General features: G+C 39.7%; 3 protein-coding genes across 9 annotated transcripts; 2 read left to right on the forward strand and 1 right to left on the reverse strand.

Moving 5' to 3' along the window:
* Positions 1-2,550: 2,550 nt before the first annotated feature.
* On the forward strand, positions 2,551-6,002 carry pex16 (peroxisomal biogenesis factor 16). Of its 4 annotated transcripts, none has more exons than XM_048263035.1 (11): positions 2,551-2,785; positions 3,059-3,094; positions 3,222-3,298; positions 3,663-3,796; positions 3,913-4,013; positions 4,120-4,197; positions 4,361-4,510; positions 4,665-4,737; positions 4,822-4,941; positions 5,186-5,250; positions 5,336-6,002. In XM_048263035.1, the coding sequence occupies exons 1-11, from the start codon at positions 2,659-2,661 to the stop codon at positions 5,392-5,394; spliced, it is 1,020 nt and encodes a 339-aa protein (XP_048118992.1). In that variant the 5' UTR covers positions 2,551-2,658; the 3' UTR covers positions 5,395-6,002. The 4 variants fall into 4 exon arrangements, with proteins under 4 accessions (XP_048118992.1, XP_048118994.1, XP_048118990.1 ...); XM_048263037.1 differs by having other exon boundaries at positions 4,120-4,191; XM_048263033.1 differs by having other exon boundaries at positions 4,117-4,197; positions 5,336-6,001.
* Positions 6,003-6,346: 344 nt separating this feature from the next.
* Positions 6,347-11,692, forward strand: si:ch211-71n6.4 (para-nitrobenzyl esterase). The gene is made up of 9 exons (XM_048262972.1): positions 6,347-6,427; positions 7,036-7,748; positions 8,103-8,210; positions 8,412-8,608; positions 9,332-9,531; positions 9,620-9,678; positions 9,884-10,051; positions 10,235-10,453; positions 10,625-11,692. Exons 2-9 carry the CDS (start codon positions 7,055-7,057, stop codon positions 10,765-10,767), a joined length of 1,788 nt encoding a protein of 595 aa, XP_048118929.1. The 5' UTR covers positions 6,347-6,427; positions 7,036-7,054; the 3' UTR covers positions 10,768-11,692.
* arfgap2 (ADP-ribosylation factor GTPase activating protein 2) lies at positions 11,605-24,557 on the reverse strand. 4 transcript variants are annotated; one of them, XM_048262975.1, is made up of 17 exons: positions 24,461-24,557; positions 23,097-23,215; positions 22,833-22,905; positions 22,567-22,698; positions 20,737-20,817; positions 20,452-20,569; positions 20,297-20,353; positions 19,602-19,646; positions 18,416-18,468; positions 18,042-18,178; positions 15,367-15,498; positions 15,145-15,273; positions 14,066-14,221; positions 13,748-13,874; positions 13,560-13,650; positions 13,316-13,437; positions 11,605-13,116 (listed from the first exon to the last, which is right to left on the reverse strand). In XM_048262975.1, the coding sequence occupies exons 1-17, from the start codon at positions 24,530-24,532 to the stop codon at positions 13,096-13,098; spliced, it is 1,665 nt and encodes a 554-aa protein (XP_048118932.1). In that variant the 5' UTR covers positions 24,533-24,557; the 3' UTR covers positions 11,605-13,095. The 4 variants fall into 4 exon arrangements, with proteins under 4 accessions (XP_048118932.1, XP_048118931.1, XP_048118934.1 ...); XM_048262974.1 differs by having other exon boundaries at positions 13,316-13,440; XM_048262977.1 differs by lacking the exon at positions 19,602-19,646.
* Positions 24,558-26,367: the final 1,810 nt, after the last annotated feature.

The following is a 26,367-nucleotide window of genomic DNA, read 5'->3' on the forward strand; positions in this document are numbered from 1 at the left end:
GCCTGATGCATCCAATCCACATATTAGGCCCATGCTAATTTAGAACAAACTGCTATCACAACAAACATGATTATTTCCAAACTAACCAATTAAAACAAATTGGTCACTTTGGAGAACCTTTCTTATTTTATGATTACTCAAATTGAAATTCATTTACAATTCACCTACTGTAACAAACCTCATCTGTATCCCCATCCCATGTCCTTCTTACAATGCTGTCTATAGTGGTAGTCCACAATCAGACAGTAAGATGGTCAGTTTTACAGCAGGATTTAAAGGTTGATCAGTTCTTTAGGCTAGGTGCCACATTATAGCCACATTAATTAAATGTTGAGGCCTATTTCAATAGTATGGATCTTTCTAGAATATCATCACTGATATTTGTCCTTGCGAAGTGAAAACATTGCACACATTAGGCTATCTGTCAATCACATTCAGGCCTTTGTGAAGTAATTCTTCTAATCCAGAAATTCAGAATCCAACAGCAGCTCGCTTAAAAGGGAAAGAGTAACAGGACCAGTGGTGGAATGTAACGAAGTACAAATACTTCGTTACTGTACTTCAGTAAATTTTCCACGTATTTGTACTTTACTTAAGTAAAATTTATAGTGCATACTTTTGACTTTTACTTCGTTACATTTTACAGCAATTATCTGTACTTTTACTCCGCTACATTTCTACAACACCATCGCTCCTTTTTAAGATACATTTTATAATCAGTTTTTTTTTTCTCTCTGACAAACACGTTTGTTTTACCGGGGGGTTGCTACCAAAGATTTTGGAGCGCTACGTGCATTCTTAGAAACATAAGCTTCTAGTCTATACCAGGCAAAGCGTGAGCTTGTAGCCATCTGCATTCGGTAGGCTATATTCACCAGACCCATGGCTACACTGTACATGCAACTGTGTGCTGTGCCTTTCTCTGTCTGTTATCTGCAGCGTTAGGGCCTCCTCTCCGATGAGATTGCTATCCGCGGATCAGCGAAGTTACAGGCTATGCCCATGCTTCTGTCACACGTCTGATCATTTGCGGCACAAATGAATGGTAGACTATTAATGAACCGGTGGCCGGAAAAAACGTAACATTTTCCAGATTAGGAAATATTCCTTAATTGTGTGTGATTAAATAAAGATGCATAGCCTACAATTGGGGGGTAGTAACGTGAGCGCCCATTCAATGTCTATGCGTCTGCGCAAGTGAAACTGAACTTAATCATAAAGACACCTTTCTCAGCAACTTTTCTGTTCAATCAGCATAATTTGGCATTACGATCCACCCGACGTTTCCCTTGTCTACCCCGTTAAACTTCAGGCTCTCGTGTTTTGCTGAATGATATTACTCAGATCACCCTAGTAGATAACCAGAATTACAGTCTCTAGAATTGTAGGTCAGAATGTAAACTGGGCCACAGATGGTAAGCACATGCATTAACTTAAAACTATCTAGTCGAGTATAACCTAAAACTAGCTTAATTAAAATGCCACAGCCCATACTGATTTTTCCTTTTAGAATATAGATATTAAGAGAATAAATCATTATGCAAATACTTTTACTTTTAATACTTAAAGTACATTTAAAACCAGGTACTTTTTACTTTTACTTATGTAGGGTTGTCATTGTGGTACTTTTACTTTTACTAAAGTAAATATTTCTCTGTGTATTTGTACTTTTACTTAAGTACTGAGTTTCAGTACTTCCTCCACCACTGAACAGGACGCAGTTGAGCCTAAATACTTTTGGGGGACATATAGCTTAAAGATCACATTGTCCAAGAATCCAATAGTTTTTTTTTGTTTTTGTTTTTTTGACAGGAAGAATGCAATAGTTTTTTTTGTTTGACAGGAAACTCTTGCTGCTGACACTTCAAGGTCAACTCCAGTGGAGACAACTCATTGAAAACACTGTTGGAAAAATCCAACCACTGACTCATCAATTAGACGTGTTTACACAGTGCACAGTAGGCCTGCAGTCCTATTTCAAGATAAAAGACCCAAAAACTCCAAAACTGCTGTTTTGGAGTTAACTGCGGTTCATATGCAGGAAATGCAACACTTTGGACATGAAAAAATCTTCATTGCACAAAAAAAACATTGGACACGAAAATATTATTGCAGACTGTAGCCACATTATAGGCTACGTCACAAAAACTGCAGTTTTGTTGTCCCGTAACTGCAGTTTTTAATTGTGGGGGTGGATCTGGAGGACATAATGCACACTAAGATTTTAGCATGTCTAACACAAAAATAAAATATAATATGCCATGTGCATGCACATTAGCCTACCTTCTAAACATGAATCCCATTATATTTTGTCTTGTTCAATTAACCAGTGTTGTAACCTAAACTTAATCACTGAATTGTGTGAAGCTAATTTATCTACATTCTGTAGTGAAGCTCGTGCCTCCACAGATAGTTTATTCAAGGAGGGATATGGACATCTGTTTTGCGACGGCTCAGAGTACCTCTAGTGGTGAGGCAGTAAATGGTAAATACGTTTAGTTTATCACACAGGAAGTATTTCTAGAGTCCCAGGAAGCGAATATTATTCTCACGGAAGTACATTCGCTGTTGCTTGATTTCGTGTGTGTTTTTCCCTGGTTTTTCCCCCCAAAATACATCTACCATGCTTAGGGAATAAGGAAGTAAATCGTTAGCAAAATGTCTAAACTTTATTTGGACAAATGTATTCGTCTTTATGAACGTTACCAACAATATGTCACTCAGAACCCTGCCGCCACTGCAAAACTGGAAAGTACAGTTCGAACACTGTCCTACCTGATTGCTGGTTAGTGAGAAGAAAGAAGTTTTGAAGTGAAAGTAACATTACGTTTCTGTTTACATTTACTTGTTGGCTTTGCGGATTTGTCTTTACAAAGAATGCTTTATTAGAGGACTACTTTATACCAGTGTATAATGGAAATATTTGCTCACAACTTGAAGCATCTTCAAGCAGTGTGGCCTAGCAAGAATGGGAAATAATTCAGTTTAGGGTTCAAAGTGTAGAGTTCTGGGTTCAGGAATGAATGATCTGTTTTTAAATCGGACTTTGTCATTGCAGGACGGTTTGCAGACTCACATGAGCTATCGGAGTTGGGTAAGATCACGATTTTCTGAATTGCATATTTGTCACATATAATGATGTAAGCTGGGGTATACTTGCATGTTATAATTCAAAGTTAGCCTAATTAATGCCACCCTATTTATTTTCCTGATCTTTCCAGTGTACTCAGCATCCAACCTGTTAGTTCTACTGAATGATGGAATTCTTAGAAAGGGACTCTGCCGAAATTTGCCTATGGTGAGTTAGTTGAAGTTAAACACTGCTAGTCTTATTACCTTGCTAATTTTAGGATATTACAAGTAATGTACAGTAGGACCCATATTTGGTGGTTTGGAAATAGATCAAATAAACACTCAATCTCATTCAGTCTAAGTGTGGAAACTTGTGAATTCTTTAAATTGCAGTGGTTACCAAAGTGGCACTGGCTGTTTTATATATTGAAACAGTTTCCATGATTCATCTTTATATTATATTATGTGATTCAAAGTAGTGAAATAAAGTATCAAGCCTAGTGAAGCATTAGGAAACAACATGTGAACTCTTTTTTCATATTTAATTTTACTATAGATGTTTGCCTAACAAATTTATCATACGGCTTCAGTCCCTGTCTCAGCAAAGGCTTCTGACGTGGCTATCAGTACTTGAGTATGTAGAGGTCTTCACTGAGATGGGGGCGTCCAAACTGTGGGGAGAAGGGGGCCGCTGGCTGGTCATTGTTCTCATTCAAATTGCCAAGTAAGGACACTTTGCAATGAAAGCAATACATCACAACAGTGTTTGTCTGTTGTGTAAAGCTAGGCCTACATATCTATTAATGTGTTCATGTCTGGTTTTACCTCCCTGTATTTCAGGTCTGTCTTACGCGTCCTGTTGTTGTTCTGGTATAAATCAGGAATACAGACGTCACCCCCTATTATTCCCTTGGACAGAGATTCAGACTTGTGCAAAAGAGGTCAGTAGGCTAACAGGATTATGTTTTTTGACTTAATTGGCTGCTATCTTTGAAAATACATTGTACTGCTACAGTGACAAATGTCATTAACATCCATTCATAGAAGAAGATAAAGAGGACTGCAGTAATGATCAATTCCACGTGGGTCAGCGGACTGGGAGGGTGATCCGAACACTAAGTACGAGTAAGACCTCACTCCCATTGAGTTTAACTACAGCATGAATTCCTTTTCCTTCACCAAAACATGTACACCTTCAGTTATTTCACTGCATCACTTTTCTCTGCCATTTAGTTTCTGGTGAAAAAAAAGTAATTGTTCCCTTTGCCTTCCCTACTCATCCCCTCAGCCCCGCCTATGCATGCTTGTGTATGGGGAGCTCCACAGAAAGAGTGGATGAACAACCAGGTGTCAGAGGACCTGCAGCCCAGTCCCACCCCTCTGGGTCTACAGGAGACTATAGCAGAGGCCCTGTACATCGGACGGCCACTAGTGCACTGTATCCTAACATAACTACCCAAGCAACTATCTGCTATCAATGAAAGTTGCTGTCTTGCTTCCCTTTGTGGCTGAGAGTGTGTTTTGGTCTTATGTGTCCTCTGTGTGTGATGTGTTGTGAGATTCTTGTTTGTCCTTAATGCTGTCTGTCTCAGTGCTTTGCCTGGGAGCATGCGGCAGACGCTCATGGAAACCATGGGTCGTCTCTGGAATTCTAGAAATAACCAGGTGAGGTACATTATTTGTCTGTTTTCCCCCCTGCATATCCTTTCTACCACTGGTTTTGTGCTAATGGCTGCACTGTCTGTACAGTTGTAGTTTATTAAATGAGATGAAGACATTAAACCGGAGGGAGCGGGCAGAGCTGAGAAGGAGAGCTTTTCTCCTGCTCTACTACCTACTGCGCTCACCATTCTATGACAAATACTCAGAGTAAGTACACATGTTGCACATCATAGATCATTTGTAAAATTGCCTGTGTTATTATATAGTTTCTTTCCCTTGTTCTGTAGACATGTCATGTAAATGCAAAAAGCTCTGTATACGTTGTATTATTATTACGAGTCCAACCAGGGAAGCTGCTGCATCCGTATTGTATTTATTCTTATTGTTGTTGTTCTTCTTAGTAAAAGTAGTAGTAGTAGTAGTGTATGATGAGCATTCTGTTATTTTACAGGACAAAGGTTTTATTTTTGCTGAGATTTCTGACAGATAATATTCCCGGAGTGGGCCTGATTGCACGTAAGTAAGACATAGCTCTGCAGAGATGTCACAGTTCCATGTGTACAGCTGCTTCTTAACTGTGTCTTGTTTTTCTTCCAAACAGGGCCTCTGATGGAATACCTCCCTGTTTGGCAGAAGATCTACTTCTACAACTGGGGCTGAAGTAGTGAAGATGAAGGCTCACTCGCATGTGGCCTGGGAATGCCCTGAGCAGATTGCTGCTGAGACACACAAGGTCTCGATCACCACACAGTACCTGTGCCAGATCATCGTTGATTTCATTCTCTGTGGACTCTCCAATGAGTGTAGGATGTAGGCGTTGGCTTTTTGAAAGCCCCTGTGTGGTGATAATTAAAGCATACACATTATTCTTTTATGTGTTTGTTTGGTCACATAGGGTGATAACATTTGCTTCTGATTTAATTTGTAATTAATGTTTTTTTTTAAAACTGTTAAACCAGTGCAAAATGTGAATGTATTTTGTAATTGTCCTGCAAGAGATTTATCTAGAAGAAATCACAATAATGGACAATGGATTAAAAATTCTGAATCATTACACAATAAAATAGCTCATTCTTACAAAATCTTGTCATTTTTAGTTAGCCTAGCTAATTATGTTCACCCTCCCTGGACTAATTTGGTTCACAACATCTCAGAAGTACCAAAATATGTATTTATTTGTATTGCTCTGAATGATGACCCCAGTATTCCACATGTATTCTTGCTTGTTCTCCCATGTAAATATGAAATAAATAGCCAAGCACTATCACAACGTGGGGAGGGAAGTGTATGTGAAATTAAGTAAAGGCAATCTGGGAGATTTATTTACTGAAATAATGCAAAACCACATAATGAACCTCATGGTCAACGAACCAGATATTCTGTAAACAAAAGGACACATTTCAACATTATAAATATTATTTAGCCTCCAGAAACGTAGGAGGCATCTGCGACTTTATATTCCACTGTAGGCTATGGTCAACGTCCAGTCAGTTCCGTTAGAACAATGACGATCAGTGCTAAAAATGCCTGACTTTGGTTTACATGCAATCATAGGAATTGTCACCGAAGTGGTGTGTACCTTTAAGGTTTTTTTATTCTCAAACAGGTCAGCCATTTTTCTACGCGAATGTTGTCATAACCGACATGCTTCAAGTGTTTGTTCAAACTGTGGTGAATAACCAACAATTCTGAGGTTTGAATTTTGCTACTCTTAATGCTATTATAGATAATGCATGCTTGTTGTATGCTAATTTGCTACATATATTGAAAATATGAATTCGAATACTTTTCACTTGTTAAAGTTCAATTTAACGGAAATATGGCACAACTTTATTGCGCTCCTTTATGCGCCCTGCCTCCCTTCAGACATGTTTTGCTAGTTGGTTATTCGCGAATTTCTGTAACATATTTTTTTTATTTTTCGTTTTTATTTATTGGAACTGGATCTGCATTCGGTGATGGATAAAAAGAGTGCATTAGTCGAAAGTGTAGTTAGTTTGTATCTTTATATCTCCTCTGTAAAAGTAACAAGTTTCCGAAACAAATTTCCGTTGTTCCGTTGTACTAAAACAATTTAGCCTATGCGTAGTGCATGTATAAGTCCAATAAACAGCAGTTAGAATACCCTGGTTTAGGTCTCCATTATCACAGTTTGTTTTAGTTTATCAGAAAATCAGAACTATAAATTCCGTATTGCCATGTAACAAAGTCCTGTTTTATGCATTATAGCATACGTTCATTTAGCAGACGCGTTTAACCTAAGCATTTTTTTTAACAATAACAATGACATGTATTATGTAGGCCCCATTATAGAGTGAAGATGAGTGAAGATGTATTTGAAGTTCCAGAAGGGAATGAGTATCGTTATTTGGTACAGGAAGAGGGAGAAGAGGAGATCCAATACTGCAGAAGGCACTATGTCAGCCCTTTCCTTGTAGTCTCACGAAGATGCATGTTCCTGATCATACTTGGTGTTGGCGGTCTGCTGACTTTGGCTGGCTACCTAGCTTATGTGGCCCAGACCCTACCCCAGGGCCTGGTGGAGGTGACTACAGAGTGCGGATGTCTGCGTGGACGCTGGAAGGATGAGGTGTACTCTTTTAAAGGCATCCCATATGCAGCACCACCAACTGGCAAAAGGCGCTGGCAACCGCCGGCTGATCTCAAAGAGGAGGGCCTGTGTTGGAGTGGGGTCAGAGATGCCACACGTTTCCGTAGTATGTGTGCACAGGTGAGGCCTCTTATCAAGACAGGTAAGGTGATGGGCCAAGAGGACTGCCTCCACTTGAGTGTGTGGACGCCCAGCCTCATGCCACCTGCCCCTCTGCCTGTCATGGTGTGGATTCACGGTGGATACCTGCACATGTTAAGTGGGCAGGAGAAAGGCTACTCTCCCACAGAGGAGCTGGCCGCCAGGACGCAAGCCGTTTATGTGAGTCTGAACTACAGACTCAATGCATTTGGCTTCATGGCCCTTAAGATGCTCAGAGATGGCTCCCCCTACAACACTTCAGGTTAGTCACTTGTCATGCCTCTCCACAACCATCCGAGTTGCAGACTGTAATCGAATAAACTCACACAAAAATTCTTATCACTGAGCTTCTTTGGAAGAGTCTACATCTAAGTGAAAGTGTCCTCTAGCCTTTTCATTCATGCTCCTATCTAATAAAGATCATTTCAGCCTGTACAGACTTGAAACAACTGTCAATCACTAAATAGTGAAATATCAAGACAATCTGACAGAAAATGTATATAGATCTGATAAGGGCTTCTTTTAGTCTTCCCAGACACTCTCTTTTTTATCAGCATCTCATGTTTCTGACAACGTCTTTGTGTGCTCTGACAGTGCTTTCTTCCTGGTGTTTCAGGGAACTACGGCTTCATGGATCAGATTGCAGCACTGAAGTGGGTTCAAAGAAACATTCATGTATTTGGAGGAGACCCAGGGAAAGTCACCATATTTGGCCAAAGCTCAGGTGAAAAAATACAGATTTGTGACGTGTTTTTTGAGACAATATACAAACGGCAAAATAATACACTGAACAATTACACTGCATGCATGGCATTGAAAGTAATGGAAATCTGGCGTGTTTCTTGTGACTTATAATAATAATAATAATAATAATAATAGTGACAAATCTCTTACCATCCTGGCTGTTCTGTTGCCATGGTGATAGGTGGTACATCTGTATGGGCTCTCATGGTGTCTCCGTTGGCGAAGGGACTCTTCCATCGTGCCATTGACATGAGTGGCTCATACGTGTTTAATGCCTCACTGGAGTCAGCAGAACAGGACAATCTGGAGTTCCTGAGGAGGACAGGATGCAAAGACACCGGCTGTCTGAGAGGATTAGCAATAAGTGAGGTTCTCAAGGTATGGAGGTTCACAATTGAAAGATGACATAGAATGGATGGACAGAGTATTACACCTTGTTTTCTGATGTTAACATAGAAGGAATGCAACTTTGGTCTGTCAAAAACATGCTCAGATGCTATTTCATGCCATGCAATAACTCTCCGTATTCAACAAAGCTATAGAAAACACGGTTTTCCATTATGTGTCTTGCTTTAAAGCAGCCCCTCACAAATATGTATCTGGTTAGAGTGACTTGGGAACTTAAAATCTCAGATCCTTTTTCAAGAAATGAAATGCTGTGGTCAAATAAGAATATTTGTCAGAGTTTGTCCAGAATAACCCCTCTTCTGCTAAGCAGATCTCACTTAAAGTTCTAGGCACTTGTGGCAGCTTGCAATTAGTATCTCACATTTTCCACTAGGTGGTATGTTTATTTTGTTATCAAGTGTTCCAAAGTCTGAAGTATGTACACATGACATATTAGAAACACAATTGAAATAATATCAGTCAACATCTGAGCTAAGGGGTCAAAAAAACGTTGGGGCCATGCATAAGAAATCTGCATCTGAGCACAGCCTGTGGAAAAATGTACTATTTTTTTATAATATTAATGTATTATCTATTTATTAAGAGAAAACATGGTAGGGTAAATGGGATAATAGATAGATCATAGATAATGATGATGCACCTCATTATCAATGTGAGTTGAAGAAAATAGCCTCTTGTAACCTTTTCGTGTAGGCTATTCCATGGCAGGAGTACCCTTCTTGGGCAGCTGATGAGCTAGTAGATCTTCCAGTCAAAGGACATTTCGTTGGTCCAGTGGCAGTTGTGGATGGTCATGTCATTACTGCCCCTCCCTTCAAGATTTGGGAGAGTGGCAGTGGCTTCAGTGATGTTCCATTTTTGGTTGGAACTACAGAGCAGGAGACAGATTTTTGGTATGTTTGCAGTAACTTCTTTCATTTACAGTTTACTGACAGGCTTTTCTGAAAGATGCTGATAACACTGTTGTCTCATCCAACACAGTCCTGCCTATCAGAACATGAGTGTGTGGACTTGGGGAGATTACAGGTGGCATGTGACTCGTAAGTGCTCTACTGCCTACACTGTGCTGTGCACACTGATCTTCATTATACTGGGACCTTCCAGTTTTATGCACTCCTCATTGACATGAATGATTGTAAGGTTTTTCAAAGCTCAAATCAAAATTCATTCAGTACCCAAGAATCCATGCCTGTGTGTGTGTGTGTGTGTGTGTGTGTTTGTTTGTTTGTGCTGATGTTTCTATAGAGAAACTGAGCCCATTTGGAGCCAATGTCACTGCCCAGGCCCTGGGTCTGTACCCCAGCTCTGCCCCCTGCCCCACCTCACACCGCTGTCCTGAGAGGCTCTACAACACCATGGTGTCAGACATGAGGGTCACCTGTCCTAATAATGACCTTGCCAAGAGAGCTGCAGGTAAGTGGAGCAGTCAGTGACCACAAAATGGATGCCAAATGATTGTTAAGATGTTGATTCAAATAGTGATTGACAGAAATTGATGTTACTAAGTTAAAATATATGCCATACATGCCTAAAAAGATCAAGAACAGAAAATGAGCATATCTCAGTTTATTAATCTATAATTCTTTGGGTTTACAGACGCACTGAAAAGTCCTGTGTATCGCTACCTGGTGACCTACACACCATCAAAACAAGCCAACATTTCTGGCGTTCCCTTCCACCCTCGCTTCTCTTTTCACCTGTTAGATAGTTTTGCATTTTTTGGAGGACTGAAAGATGCCCTTGGAGTCCTGGCTCCATCAGACATAGCCTTCCAAGAAATGGTTATTAAGTACTTCCTTCATTTTGCCAGAGAAGGTAAGCCAGACATCATGGTAAAATATGTTCATTTAATTATTTGGGACAATCTAAACATTATACTGTCATCATATAACCTTTTTTAATAATGAAAAGAAAAACGCACACAGGCCTGAAGGAGATATTTATAGCATAGAAGTTATTTTAAACCCTCCCTATCTCAATACTTAGGGAAGATGCCCGAAGAGTGGACAAAGTATCCCTTAGGCATGGCTCTGCTGGACCGAAACTTCTCTGTGGCTCAGAATCCTTCTGCTGACCACTGCAAATTTTGGGAGCAGAATGGCTTCTATCCTTACGCCTGGATCAACTGATTGGATCCACATTTCTGAAGGACGGTCAATTTTTTTTTCACCACTGTAATATGCTGTGAGAAAGTCACTTAGGAAGTTATAATGAATGTGTTTGAGCACATTTTGGGGTATGGCAATTGTTTGTTTGCACTTGGAAGGAAATTGAGAAAGTATGTGTTGGAACATTAATATATAGAGACAGATCATGAAGGGATTATTCGCACTGAGTATCTTTATGTCTGGGGTTATAGATGTTTAAGGAACCCCCGATTGTGTCAGACTAAGTGTCAGTCAGATTTATGTGAAATTCTGAAATGTCTTGTAAATATGTTTATGGTGATGCCTTGTTTGCTATGCACTTTGTATACCAGCTGATGAAAAGGACTCACTCTCTTGGAGTAGAATGCAACCAAAGCGCCGAGCCTCCCGCTGTGACCCCACTCACCAACACTCCAGTCTCCTCTCAGGGCTGCCCTCTTACTTATTCTGTATATTAAAGGGGAAATGAAGACAAGTAAAGTAGCTCTGGCCTCCCTTTCAGCAAGAAAGAGGGAGGATGAAAGGTTTCCACTGAAGAGTAGAGAGGCATGAAAGAGTTGACTTGGTATTAGCATTTAGTTGACTTTCAAATCAAAGTAGCTCCTATTTTTGTCCATTCTTCTTCTCAATGGTGAAGAGGTCAGAGCTGGCTTAGCTTAACTGACCGTTGAATAGCATTACCACTTTTATATCCTGCTCATTATTTTTCATTCAGTGCTTTGTATTTTATATCACTTTGTTGTGTTAAGCCACCATGGATTTGCCATCACTCACATGTTTAATGCTTACTCAGGTTACCAAGAAATATGTGAAATTCTGTGGAGAAGGATTTTAAACTTTATTGACACAAATTTTGTTATCTGTGTTTTGAGTGCTTACAATAAATATTTAAAATCTTTAAAGGGCAGTCTGGAATTGTCACTTTGTTTTTAATCTGGGGGGGGTAAACACAGACAGGCAGGTCTGTCTGGAACATTTGGGAGAAATTTAAAATATAAACACTTTACTTCCTTCCCCGTGACAGTCAGGCAGAATCCAAAAGAAAAATATATATTAGTTGAACGCAAAGAATAAAAACATCTTTCATTTTGAAAGCAGAAATCATTTTACATGCATAAAATGATCAGAGGACTTTTTCGCCACATGGTTTGGTATTCTTCTATTAAAACCATTTTGTAAAATGTGTGTGCTTGCTTGATGCAGAAAATGTTAATAACTCGGAGCCTTGCACTAGTTAGTCATTCAGTCTGCGTTACTCTTTCACTCGTCTTTAAAACCTTTTTGGGTTTGAGTGCGTACAGAAGAGGAGTTGCTCCAAGAAACAGAATTACAGTTGCATGAATAAAAATGCAAAGTGTTGTGGTCCAGGCAGAATGAGTGTGTTTGCCATGACAATGCAGATTATCTCCAGGACACGAGCTCTCCATCAGACTACGGTCACATGTCTTTCACCCCACTTATGTCCGCAGTGAGAGCGGACTCCCTCTGGACCAACAGCACAATACCTGCCTTACTAAGAGGGGGTGGGGGGAGACAAACACTAAGTACATTTTCAAAAAGAAAATAAGAGTCAGCACTAGCAGATTCTCCCCAGACCTTCTCCATTCAATGACAATCGCTCCAGCCATCCATCAGGAAGATGTCATATTGCATATAAACTACTGACCTCCTACCGATGTAGATCACTGTAAATCCATCATTGCAACTGATCACTTACCAAGATCACCCATGTACTATTTAATATTCAGGCATTTTAGTCAGTTGTATTACTAAAATGGCAAACTGACAAACAGAAAATACAGTGGAAAACCTATAAATTATGTTTAAAAAAACAAAAGTGGATTGCAGTTCCCTTTCCTAGTGAGGCATACTGTAGCACTGCTCTGTCCATTAACAACATGATACGGTTTTAAACCCATGAGAACATGGCTCTGCTAAACAAAGGGCTTGGATATACCTTTCTTACAGAATACATAAGAAAAAAAGAGAAAAAAAACCAATGTTTGAAATAGAGACCAAAAATAAGAGACGTGGGGCGTATAAGCCTTAACGAGAAGAAAACGAGAAGTTCCCCACCCTCAGTGCTTCCTGCTGAAAAATAAAAGTCTCTGAGTGAGAAAAAAAATACTGTCTGAATGTCTGTTAATGTCTACAGAGGTCAGGACAGGCAGACTGGGGGAGTCGATATAGTCATCATCCCGTGCCTAGTGCTCTTTAATGTCTCTTGCTCTTGCGCCCTCTGTCTGAATGAACACATGAGATCTGGCAGTCAGCATTGTGGGGCTTTCAGCAGAAGCTTTCTCTCTCCTTTCAGTAGGATCCGTAACGATCCTGTAATTAAAAAACAAACAAAATAAAAACAGAAGTTTTAAGGCTTGAACACCAGGTGTGTGGCATTTCACAAGTGGCTCCTTCTTTGTCCATTACAGGTGTCAGCTTTAATAAAGAACCCTTACCAGAAGAAAACAGAATAATAACTTTAAAAGCAACTCCTATTTGACAAACTCACGAAGATCCACGATGGTCTCACCTGTATGGTGTTCATGACTCCATTGGCCAGAACAGCCATCTTTCCAGCAACTGTTTTCACACCCTGTTTAAACTGAGCGATGTCAGGTCCAGAGGGGAGCACACTGTCAAAGCCTGCTGCACCTGCTGACCACACACACACACACACACACCACACACACACACATTAGTCCTGTGGGAATCATTGTGCTACATAGAAGGCTATGCGAAGCCCATGAATCTCAAAGTTTGTCACATATGCTCACCGGGTGGGTGGCTACTCCCGTCCCCAAACAGCTCAGCCGAGCTGATGGATGTGCTTGCGGACATGCCCTCCAGCCGTGTCTTCACTTCATACTGAGAGACAGTTCACACATTAGGAAAATTAAACCAACTTCAACTCTCAGAAGGGCTGAGGTAGATGGTTTCTTAACGACAAATGTGTTGGACAAACCTCGGCATTGGCCTCCCGTCCGAAGAACATGTCAGAGGAAATGGCCTTGGCGTTGGCGAACTTCTGCCGGGCCTCACTGGACTCTGCCACTGGGGCCGCTGCCTCAGGCTTTCGTCGACTGGGCAACCTGGGAACGAGGCCAAATGCTAGATATTAAGATCTCTCAAGCTTTCAAGTCACAAACTTTACTGTATTATGGTGCACGCCACAACAAGGTCTGCTCTCCCCCACACACAGATCACTAAATCTACCCTTGCCATACGAAGCAGAGGATCAAAGTGTGAATGAATATCTGTAATGTGAACATCATGGACAAACCTCTCTCCAATAGGTTGGATGCTAGATATGGTGACTTCACTCTCCTTGGGTTCCTCCTTCTCCAGAGCCCAGGAGGAGGTGAAGGATGAGGAGCCTGTATCAGAGTCCCAGCGTGAGGAGAATGCATCGCCCGCAGTGAACGGGTTGTCTTTGTATCTATAACAGGGCACAAAATAATGAATTACTCTAGCACAGCGGTTCCCAAACTTTTTTTCCCACGGACCACCTTCTACATCCTGACTCAGCTCGCAGACCCCCACCATCCGACACATAAAAAAGCAACACATTCTATTGACGTATTCTAGACATCATGTTTAACTAGCCGCCTTACAAGAAAACAAATAACAAAATCAAAATGTGCAATTGGTCTATGAGCGCTCACAATAATAAAACAGTGTGGAGAACATTAGACTGGTTAGATAGCATGCAAACCACGCACTGGGGCTTTGGGCAGTCTGTCTCTCCAATCCAGGTAAAGCCTAGGCCTAGATATGAATCATCATACTTTCTTTTTTTCTGTGTCTTTTCTTTTATCCCCCTGCGCTCCACTGCCTTAATCATTCTGCCCCATCCCATCGTTACCTGTTTCCTGTTCTGTTTCTCTCGCTTCTCCTCTTCGATTGCTTTAATTAGGCCTTTTGGACAGTGTCCCTGTTTTTAGCCAGTTTTCCATGTTTGCGTAGCCTTCTACCTAGCCTTTACTTTCACAGAACTACATCACGCCATTTATTCTGGCTGCCCGAAGTAAATCATGTGCATTGTGGGTAACTTATTTTTAAACGAAAACATAACCTACTATAGAGTTTTCAAATGATTTTCCTATAATTATATGTTTCCATATCATTATAACCCGATTAAAAAATATATATTATTTATGAATTAATTAGATTATTAATTAATAAATATATTTTAACACCTTTCCGACATTGCCCTTTTCATCTCGCGTAACCCCTAGTGGCAGCTTGCGTACCACCGGTGGTACCACAGTTTGGGAATCCCTGCTCTAGCATATTAACTAATTGTGAATGGCTTGTTGCTCTGAATATCTGTTGTGTTTATTAATACAAGTCAATACGTACTTGGGAGGTCCAGATGTGAACCCTGGCTCTTCGAACATGTCCAGCTTAGATCGTGGAGAGGACTTGGCTCCGACTGGGGTCTCCTGCTCAATCACCTGCATGTCCGACATCACAGAATGGGACACCGCGCTGGCCAACACAAAAAGGTTTTTTTTAGTAATGCAGATTCTGATAGAAATCAGATGGTTTGGGCTTATTGTGGAAAGACCCGTCAGCTGTTACCTCCTTTGGCCGAAGCCCATGCCCAGTCTTTCAGCCTGCTCTTTCTTCTTTCCTTCCAGGTTTTGGATTTTCTTCTCCTCTATTTTCCTGTCAATCTCCAGCTCCTTGTACGCCAAGCGCATGGAGGCCACACTGCAGGGATGAACGTGGACGAGTCAGAACATTAATCAAAGTGCACATGGCTCATCAAATTATATATTAAAAACTTAATTGAGGTTAGACATGTCATTTTCATGGTTAAATTCCTTCATCTAAAATCACTGAAAAGGGAAACCGTTCCAGGTAAAGTGATTGAGTGCTGCCATTTTCTGTTGTAAAAAAGCGTAATTATCAAAGTCAAACTCAGAACAACTTGAAGTGGCGAGAAACACTGAAGGCTGGTAGTTTTATTTGCAATCTGGACTGCATCTGAAGATTGGTCCATGAGGCAACCCACATTTCACGTGTTCTCTACTATTTTTATATGGATCCCATAGGGACACATCCACAAGTTTTTGTGAACTTAATTTAGAATTTAGACCCTTCACCCACCTCTTTCTCCAATCTAGAGCCAGTAACCAAACTAGGTAATATTAGGCCACCATCCTGTTTTACTGGTCCTAAAACAGGGCTCTACACTAACATTTTTTGAAACAAAAAATGTTTTTGTTTCAAAAAATTTGGGCGCACAGTCAGTTCTGTACTTAACTTAAACATAATCTAACATTACACTGCAGCTAACACTTAAACATGCCAGTGCACCAATTGCGAATATTAAGAATGACACAACATTTAGGCTACAGGAAATAGGATTTTAAAGATCAGTGCCTACTTTATTTTCAGTCCGTTCTATTTTCCTACATTTTGTTAATGTAAAATAGTATAATACATTGCCATATTTGCATTTAGCCTGTATATCAAGTATCCTGCCAAATGTAGGCTAATTTATTTATTTGTAAATCCATCTGTACTGTAGCTAATCCAAATATGCTCATGGTGACCTATCTGACTGCATACTGCCTAATACTACTACTAAAACAGTCCATTTTCTCTTCCACAAAACCCAACATAGGCTAATCAAGGATATATATATTTTTTATACTCTTACTTTTTATTTGAAATATCTGCATTGATGGGGGCAGTAGGCAAACGTTAGGCCTACTTTCGTTTTGCACTTCAGCTTGTAGCCTATTCGGTGTTTAAACAAGCATGCGTGGAAAGCGTGGAGTTGTCAGTAGCGTTCTACCCTTGAATAAAATGGGAGTATTACGGGAAGCTACTTTTGTGCCTGTTCGCTACAGCTATAATTTTGCATATTGCAGCAAATACGTCAACTGGGCTAAAAGGCATGTTAGGTTACCTTTCCTTCCCTCACTGCATTCTCAGAATCTCATCCTGTTCCTCCGATATCCGATGAATTCGGTGGATAGAAGAACTAATTTCTTCAATCTTTGCATCTTGGCTGGCAAGTCTAACTTTCCACTTTTTCTGCGTGCTCTTGGATTTAATAGAAGCGACTACTAGCAAGTCACAACGCGAAACTGCTAACGTTGATGGGAGGTGTAGTTTTTATGCTGCATTCCTGACGTGATTCTATGGTTTGCACCAGTAATGTTTCTTGATGTTGCGGTGTATTTTGTAGACAAACATTGACATGGTTAGAAGTCATTCGCACCAGTGCGCCTAAATATTTTTTTGCACTCACACGCCATCATTTTTACTCGCATGTGCAAGTGAAATGGGCCCACTGTAGAGCCCTGTAAGACCCTTTGCATTGCTGAGACACCTAAACTGCTGGTGGCGCCTCCCTAGGTTTTAAGAAAGGACCTGCTATGTACTTAGCCTATAGCTATTTTAGTTTCATGTATGTTAACCTTTACTGAAAACAACAGGTTGTGTCATGGCCTCTACACGGTCCAGGTCTTCTTCATGGTGTATTGATAAAGATGCTACATTCAACCAAGGTATCTTAAGGCCAATTTCCAACTATATCTGCATAGTTAGACATTACAAAGCTGGTCTAGATGACAATCAAATCAATAATGTAGCTCCCATATTTTGACAGAGCACCATTGGCTTAACCTGACTCGCCAGATGAATTTCATTCCGGCTAGCTCCACTCACATCCATCATCATCAGAGAACGGCTCTGAAGGCTTTTGTTGATGAAAACGATAAAGATGACGGACAAGTGGCTTATCCAATCATATGCAAGGATTTTTGATAAGGCCCAGCCTTCTGAAACACCTCTCCAATGGAGCGATCCCAGATGGATGAGTTGAGCTAGGTGGAACGAAATTCATCTGGCGCGAGTCAGGTTATCATTGGCTAACATAGCCTTATTAAACAAAATAATTGTCTCATTACACTAACATCACAGGCCATGTTAAACACTGAAATAAATCATTTGCTCAGTACTTCTGTTAGCTAGCACTGTTCCCTATGTAAATTAACCTGTTTTACCAGCACTAAAGATGGAAAAAAACTCGCTCCATGCATTGGTATGTGCTGGCACAATCCAGCACAATATGGTTGTGAGATCCGTTTGGCCTAGCAGCCAATTAAAACCAAAGCTACAATTGGAGGCATCCTGTAGATCAACCTTTTGTTGCTAATTGCAACAAAAGGTTGTTCTACAAAATTTAGTAGTGTATCATGTAAGCATATAAAACACCTGACGATGACTGCTTTACTTACATGGACTCGTCGGCCTGCTTCTTAGCCTCGGCCTGCTGCTCCTCTCGGAGCTTCTCCGCCACCTGGGCTTGTTTCTCCACCTCTGTGAAGCTCTTACTGCTCACCTTCTGGGCCCCCAGGCCCTTCCTGGTTCCAAGCTGGAAGAAAAAAAATATTATTGACCTTAGGAAATTATCATGAACAATTCATAAGCACAGACTGGTGTACATAAGCATTAGTCTGCAGTGAACACTCTTACTCTTATAACTGATGAATACAGATAAGGCTCACAAGCTATTCTGAAACTAATATGAAGTTAGTGTGACCTCAATTGGCCAAAAGACAGCACAGTGCCAGAGTGGCTTTATTCAGACAAGAAACATATTGTGGCATACCCCTTTCTTTGTTGTTGTAGGCTTCTTCTTTCCAATGAGTGATGATTTCACATCTAGAAAATAAAATGCAATGCTTGTCAGCTTGCAACACTAAAACTCACTACACTTGAACTTAAGTGAACAGCGATTGCAGCAGACACCTGTTAGGGGCTCAAAGGAGTGTTAAATGAGAAAAGTGAGAAGAGTGAGACAATTAATGAAAAGCATACAGAACCATTTTCATTTCATTTGATGAGCTGCTTAACATAAGATTAAAGGGTTCCCACTCTTAAGTCAAAGGTAAAATTCTTTCCCTCACTTCCACAGCCTCAAAAGCTGAATTTCCATGCCCTTTAGTGTAGGAAAAAACAGTTTGCCTTTGTGCTGAGCAGAAAAATAACAGCCACAATATTAGGGGAAGCATATGAATTAACTCAAGAAGGAAAAATACGGCATGGATATTATTTTTGATAAATGCCAACTTAATTTTTGAACATGCTAAAAACAAATTCCCTGATATTCAATGACATTCCTTTTTTTTTTTAATTCCATGATATAAAAAAAAAAAAAATCCATAACCCGTGGGAACCCTAATAAGAGTTTTTTTTTTTTTTTCTGGACTTTTGTTTGCAAAAGCCCTCTGTAATTATGTGCCTCACTAAACCAAGAGGTCATCATGCTGCTCTTCAAAATGCCTGGAGAGAAACTTTGTTGGAAATGTTCGCAATGCTGTGGATTGTGCTAAATCCCACAGCAGTGAGCACGTCACATAACTCCTCATGGCAGGATGTCAAAAACAAGTCAAACAGGTCACATCAAAGCAAATCACGTAAAGATGACAAACCATCTTCTGATCAATCACGTACATACACAACAGAACAGACACACAGCTGAGGCACAGCGCACAATGAACTTGACCTAAGCATGTTTTGAGATCCAGGTGTAGTTACAGGCCTGTAATTCAAAGTAATCGCCACACAATACGGTGTCTACAACAAAGGACGACAAATTGAACCTATATCGACATCAAGCATTTTGATTAGGCCTATATGCAAGGACGTGTTTTAGTACAGGCCAGGGACGGACTGTGGGTTGGATCAAAGCAGGCAGGTAGCGCTCAGGTGAAGTGTCAGTCAAGAGCGGAGCCATGCCACTGACATCTGGTCAGCCAACGAGCTGCAATAACAGGCTCAGATATTTCAATCACCTTTGGACTGGTGTGGCTCATCAGACGCCAAACGCATTGAGTCATCTACATGGCAAAACAAGACAACCAATCATGTGTGAGCTACACATGGGAATCTGTGTTAAGGATACTCAGTCAATTTAAGTGAGCTACACAAGGGAATCTGTGTGTTAAGGATACTCAGTCAATTTAAGGTGTCGAAATTATCTTGCATCAGTCAGTAAGTATTGAATGTGGATGTAAGTGACCAGTTTGAAGACAACACAAGTGATTATATCACGTGAGCAAATCACATAAAGCCTAGAATTCTGCCATGATTGGGAAAAATTAGTCTACAATTCCTTATGGTCTTTCTGGAGACTGGGGTCATACAACTGAGAACATTCTTCTTAGAATCACCAATCACCTGCATCTTACATTCTGAAAGTCAAAGTATTATTCATCAATCAGCTGTTTGAAATCCTTATTAACTTGTATCCTGCAGCTCTGAATGAAAGTGGGCAAGACTTCACACTTCCCTATACTGTATCTATACATAAGGTGTTTGCCATACATCTGCAGTTGGCATTCAAAAACATCCACAATTGATAATTCAGTGATTAGGCAATATCGTGAAAGACTTTTCTTTTGTTCAAGTCATAACCTTCTAACCTTTTGATTGATTTCTTGCTTCCCCACAACACATATACCAAAGCCTAGCAAATCACACCACTTACCAATGCTTGCTTTGGGATCAATGGCGAGACCTTCAATGCTTGGACCAACGTCTGGTTCTTTAAAAGAGAAGTGAAATCATGCTCACCACTGCACTGAATTTATATTTGGATGCTTCTCTATATTGTAATACATTATTCTGAGGTACTAGACGTACGGGTATTGGCTCTTTCTGGGTCTTTAGGGCCCTCTTGCTCCAGTACATGACTGACTGCCGTGTCCGCTCCATTCTGTTCTGACAAAGCAGGAGAAGCCATCTCCCAGGAATTGGTGGGCTGCAACACACAAACACAAGCTTACAGATTGGCTTTACCTCAAAGAACACAAACCTAGGAATTACTATTATTAGTCATTGCTCTGAAGTGACCACTGGAGTGCTTATGACAGTTTTTTTTTTAGCATTGTGAACTGTAATACTAGACATTAATTTCAGTAAGAGTACCTGAGAATGCTCTTCAAAGAAATCAGCCTCTTTCTTTTCAGGTGCTGGAGTCTGTGTGTTTGCTGATGCATCAATCCACAGCTACACAAAAATAAAAACACAGGAATAGAATGTTACACATACACAGTGTTTCCCATACATTGACTAATGTGTGGCGGCCCACCACAATATCAACATTGACCACCACACAATGATTTTCCAGGTTGTACTAAATTGTGCTAAAATCTGGTTAGCATCATATCCACAATGTGCTAATTTGTTAAAAACTGTTGCATTCAAGTTAATTCTGCAAACCAACCACATACATACATACATACATACATACACAGATTACGCAACCCATTATCATCTGTGTGTCAATCAATATATATATATATGTGTATAATGTATATATATATATATATATATATATATATATATATATTACACACACAGATTACGCAACCCATTATCACTCAAAGAGCCGTCATCACGTACCACAGACATGTGAAGTTTGTCCCTTGGCAACAACATAAGGTCAAAATTTATCCAACCAAACAGCCCTGACATGGGGCATATCTAAATGGTTTAGTGGTGTGCAGAGGTATCATTTAAATAACTGACAGTTATTTTGTTTGTTAGTCAGAATTTGCGCTACCAACACTTATTTTTAGGGCTCTTTATCAAGAGCATAAGATTCAAGATTAAAGATTCAAAAAGCTTTATTGCCTTACATGCTGCCATGATAGACAATGTTCTTTAATTAAAGGCCATGCCTGTTCTGTCCTAATTATGCAGTGTTTCCCCTAGATTTTTTTCCAGCAGCGGTGCTGTTGATCGTAGGAAGGCTATCTCGCTGGTGTGTTTAATTTGGTTCCTTGGTTAACATACTGTAGCCTACGTTTTTTTTGCACAAAATTGCATCTGCTAATAAACTTAAACATAAACACAAACAAGCGTGATCTCCTGTGGAATCCCTGACTGCGCCTTCAACGTTAGCCTACTATTATTTGTTGACATGAAACCTGAACGAACGGCAGCTGTTCCTGAAGTTCACTTGAGTCTATTTTTTTTTTTATTAGGCTTTTTTGCAGTGGCGCTTGAATTCCAGGAGCGGCGCGGTGTGTGATGTTTCTGTAAGATGCATGTTGTGTGTGTATTGCACTGTGCATTGTGTAAGCTAAACACTCATAGTGCACCACAACCACTGCTATATTGTGCTTGCAACATCCTAACTTAAAGGTGCCCTAAGCGATGTTCAGCGGTTTCTAAGCTAAAACATTTGTCACATACAGCAAACATCACCTCTCCAGGACCATAAAAACATATCATATATGTTCGATCCAATCACCGATGAGACGTTTAGGAGAGTTTCAATTGCAAGGGAGGGAGGGGAAGGAAGTAGCAAGCTAGCTATCTGTTTTGTTTGAACGTCAACAGAGGTGACATTACCCAACATCGCTTACCACCTTCGCGAGCACCTTCAATTGACAGCAACATGGTAGCAGAAATTATGCTATAGTAGCCGAAATTCTATGCTGTGTAACCATGGTAGCACAGCTACCATGAGTCCATGTGTTATAGAATAACTGAATAGGGTTATCAATACTTGTGTTGTAGCCTATCTAGAATGGTTAATCGATTATTTGATTATCTGTGCACAAACCCTAGTATGATTGGGAACATACAACATTGCATGCAACCACTTTGCTTGGCCAGTCGATTCTAAATCGTGGATTTCCAGGCCGAGGAAAAACTGAGCAAGCAAAAAAGCCTGCATGTTAATACTACCACGATACTATTTTAATTCAAGTACATTTGGTAGGAACATGCTGGGATCAAAATCCTTACCTCACTCCCATATTTTGAAAGAGCAGCATTGGCCTGCTGACGAATCTTCTCCCGATACATCTGTGCAGCGCGACTGTTGTACTTCGCATTGGTGTCATTTGTGGTGCATCCATGTTGCCGGAAAAATGCCATCTGTAGCCATGAACATTAACAGAATCAAAAGTGTTCTGAGTGACAACTGAGTGTGCAAACAGCAATGGCCCAGTACCTTACAAAAGTGCAAAGGGGTCAACACAGGAAGGAGACAAAGACTTGTGAACACTCACAGCATTGGCATTTCCTCCAACCTGCATACATCGCAGCTGAAACCAGTTCCAGTTGGAGTCCAGTTCAGTGGATCTGAAATTCACAATAGGCCTACTTTTGAGGAAACTGAGGTTTTGTCTTTGAAATTTGGACTTTTCCCCTTGCTTTTTTCATTCCAAGCAAACATTTAATTTCAATACTTAAATACCTTGAAATTAAATGAATAAATGCAAACCTTTAAACTTAAAGTAGATATATATAAAGTTCAAAAAGGGAAGCCGTACCTTATGAAGCTAAGATGGACCCCTAATGAGCGGTGGATCCCAGAGCAGTCAATGCAAAGAAAGACTCCATATGGAATACTTGCCCAACTTGGGTTTTTAGCAGCACAGTCAAAACAAGCCTAAGCACAATCACAAAAACACAGACAACTTAGACTCTAACAAAAAAGACCACTGCGCCGTGTCAACGTTGCACTAGCTAGCTTACATAACATCTGAGGCTGTGCAACTTAGCTAATGGTTAGCTGTAATGCAATATCATGATTTGTTTATGTAGCCAGCTAACATCTATACGTGACCACAAACCAGTGCGGAAAGCACAGTTAAGATATTCAATAGATTTGTGACATGCTGTTAGTTTATTCAGAACAGAGACAAAATAACCCAAGCAGCGATAAGAACCTTACATTTAATATTAAACAAGGCATTGTCATTTTAGTGTCAAGGCTAACGTTAGCTAACGTTCCCACACAGGCACTAAGCATTTTATGTTTTGTGTTTACGGGTCAAGATAATTAGCTATATTTACATTAAACCTAAAGTGTCTGCTGTCCAGTATTAACTTTAAAATGTGTTCTTTAACACGGGAATGTAACATAACATAACATAACATCCATAGGCATACGGATAACTTAACTAGCATTACTTTTTTATTTTTTTATTTTTTTAGAAAGACATACAATGACATACAAACTTCACACCACTTGATTCATATGTGATTACTACTTTGTCTAAATCTTCTCCAAGTGACGATTAACGTTAATGTTACTGACACATGAACAAAAAACATATGGTGGTTGATAGCGTTAGATGAAGTGGATCTTTGCTATGTACAAACGCTGGTAGCCTGCTCTGGCTAATTAGGTAGCTGCTAACGTGGTCGTAAAGTGGTAACATGTTATTCATATTATGGACGTTAATTTAAAACGTTGACATATTGTGACATTTCGATGAATGTGTTTTTAGGAAACATACATCACTGCCTAGCTAGGTTAAATTAGTGTTACCATAACGTTAGATCATTATTATGCCTAGCTTAAGTCAGCGAGGAAACGTTACCGATGGCTAACATTATGGGCTTATTTTACGGAAAGCATACGTGGCTGTAGCATAGCATAGCAAGCTAGCTACCGCAAGTATCGTTATTTGCCCTAAAATCAACGTAAATCAGTTAGCCAACTGGCTATTCCTAAGCCAACATCCAAAGACCAAGGCCCAGTTACACAGTGTAGCTATCAGCTAGCTACCGGCTTGTTAAACTACGTTCGCCTTATACAAATAATAAAACAATCAATTTCCAAGTCTATAGACGGACATTATATTAAACAGGAAACACACAACGTTGACATACAAACACAGTCTGATACCTTATTTGTTGCAACTGATCTCAGCCTTTTAAAAATGGTGAGAATTTCGGTCTTAATAGGCTCCGCCGCCATCTTGCCACCTCTCTACTACAGGAAAGTGGACTACGGAAGCCTGTGTACATCAATGTATTTGTCGTCTCTAGTAGGGGGGGCAAATTCTCACTATATTTTTCTGAAAGCTACAAATCTCTGGAGTATAAAATGGTATGATGGCAAGTTGGATCTTGTAGCTTTGTGGCTGTACAGGCCTTCAAAGTTGACCTCTGATTTGAAAAAAGGAAATTCCGCCTGATTTGTTAAACCACTAAGAGCACATAAAATAATCCAAACCTCATTATTACTGATGCATATGTGGTGTTTGATGTTGGCATACATATTTTGAATCATTATGTGATTTTGCCCTTCATTTTGGTTGATAAATTTCAAGATGTATGTGTAATAATGAGCAAATCTACGTTTTCAGAGACTAATTGAAATGCCCACTACCTCATTAATCAATGTATTTATACCTTCCTACTTCCCAGCAGATTTTTGAAATACAAATGATTACATACGTCTGCATTGCTATGCTATTTACTATTTGTAAATGTACTATTCGGAAACACCCCAAAATTCAGTAAATTAGTATTTTATTAAAACTACCCATAAGAGATATTCCAAGAGATCAAAACATCATGATTACCAATCACATATTAAGCCTACCTTTACATTTACCTTTACACATAAGCCTACCTTTACAAGGAATACCATATGAAAATTGTTCACATCACCACATGTACCCAGCTTAACATAAATATTATAATTTTATAATGTCCAGGGCACATGAAATACATACAGTAATTTCCTGTGTATTAGCCGTATTGTGTATAAGCCACAGGACAGTGTTTTATGCAAGTTACAAAACCATATACCATATTAACTGCCCCCGTGTATTAACCTCATAGCTGAAGAAATTTTGCAAAATCATTGTATAAGCTGCAGCTAATAGTTGGGAAATTATGGTAATTGCATCACAGGTGCTAAAATGATCTACATTATACATTTCAGTTGTACTTTTGAGCAGTAAGAATGTGGGAATGAGATGTAAATGAACTGGTTAGTGAAAATATTCATATTTTACACATTGTTATCATTATGTACAATTATTATTATTATTATTATTATTATTATTATTATTATTATTATTATCATCATCATACTTAAAATTGTCTTTCATCTGATGTTAAAATAATTTCCATTGAAAAGAAATAATAACTATTTTCCAAGACTTGATCTACAAGTACATACATTGTACCATTTTCAGAGGAACATGAGTTAATTTGCATATCTACAGCAGGCAAAGCAACACAAGAGGTTAGGGATAATCTGATTCATGCTCATACTACAGGCAAACATTAATGACATAGTGGCTGGAGTCAGATACACCTAAGCACAAATTCCATGATACATTGACAAAGCAAAAATTTAAGAACATTAAATTACATTTAAGAGCATAAGTCAAAAAAGAAAACACAGGCACATGGCAAGACCATCATGTTAAAGACTTGACATGAGAGAAGTCTTTTGTCACCCTTTGGACTTTAACCATGGTCATTGGCGACACCTGAGGGGACCCCAAGGAAAACCTCTAAAACAGCACTTGCAAAGCATTTGCAGAAACTTGCATCACTATCAGATAATCTTCCAGATGAATATAATACAGCAACAATCATTGATGGAATGTCTCTGCTCCAGAAGGTTAATAACAATGTCTCAATTTATGCAGACATTGCTGCTGCTATTCATAGCATGATCCGTAAAGAGGCAAAGCAGAGGCAGATCATTTTTTAGATTAAATTAGATTAGATTTAACTTTATTGTCATTGTGCAGAGAACAAGTACAGAGACAACGAAATGCAGTTTGTGCA

This window comes from Alosa alosa, chromosome 14, assembly GCF_017589495.1.
Source record: "Alosa alosa isolate M-15738 ecotype Scorff River chromosome 14, AALO_Geno_1.1, whole genome shotgun sequence".
Taxonomy (NCBI): domain Eukaryota; kingdom Metazoa; phylum Chordata; class Actinopteri; order Clupeiformes; family Clupeidae; genus Alosa; species Alosa alosa.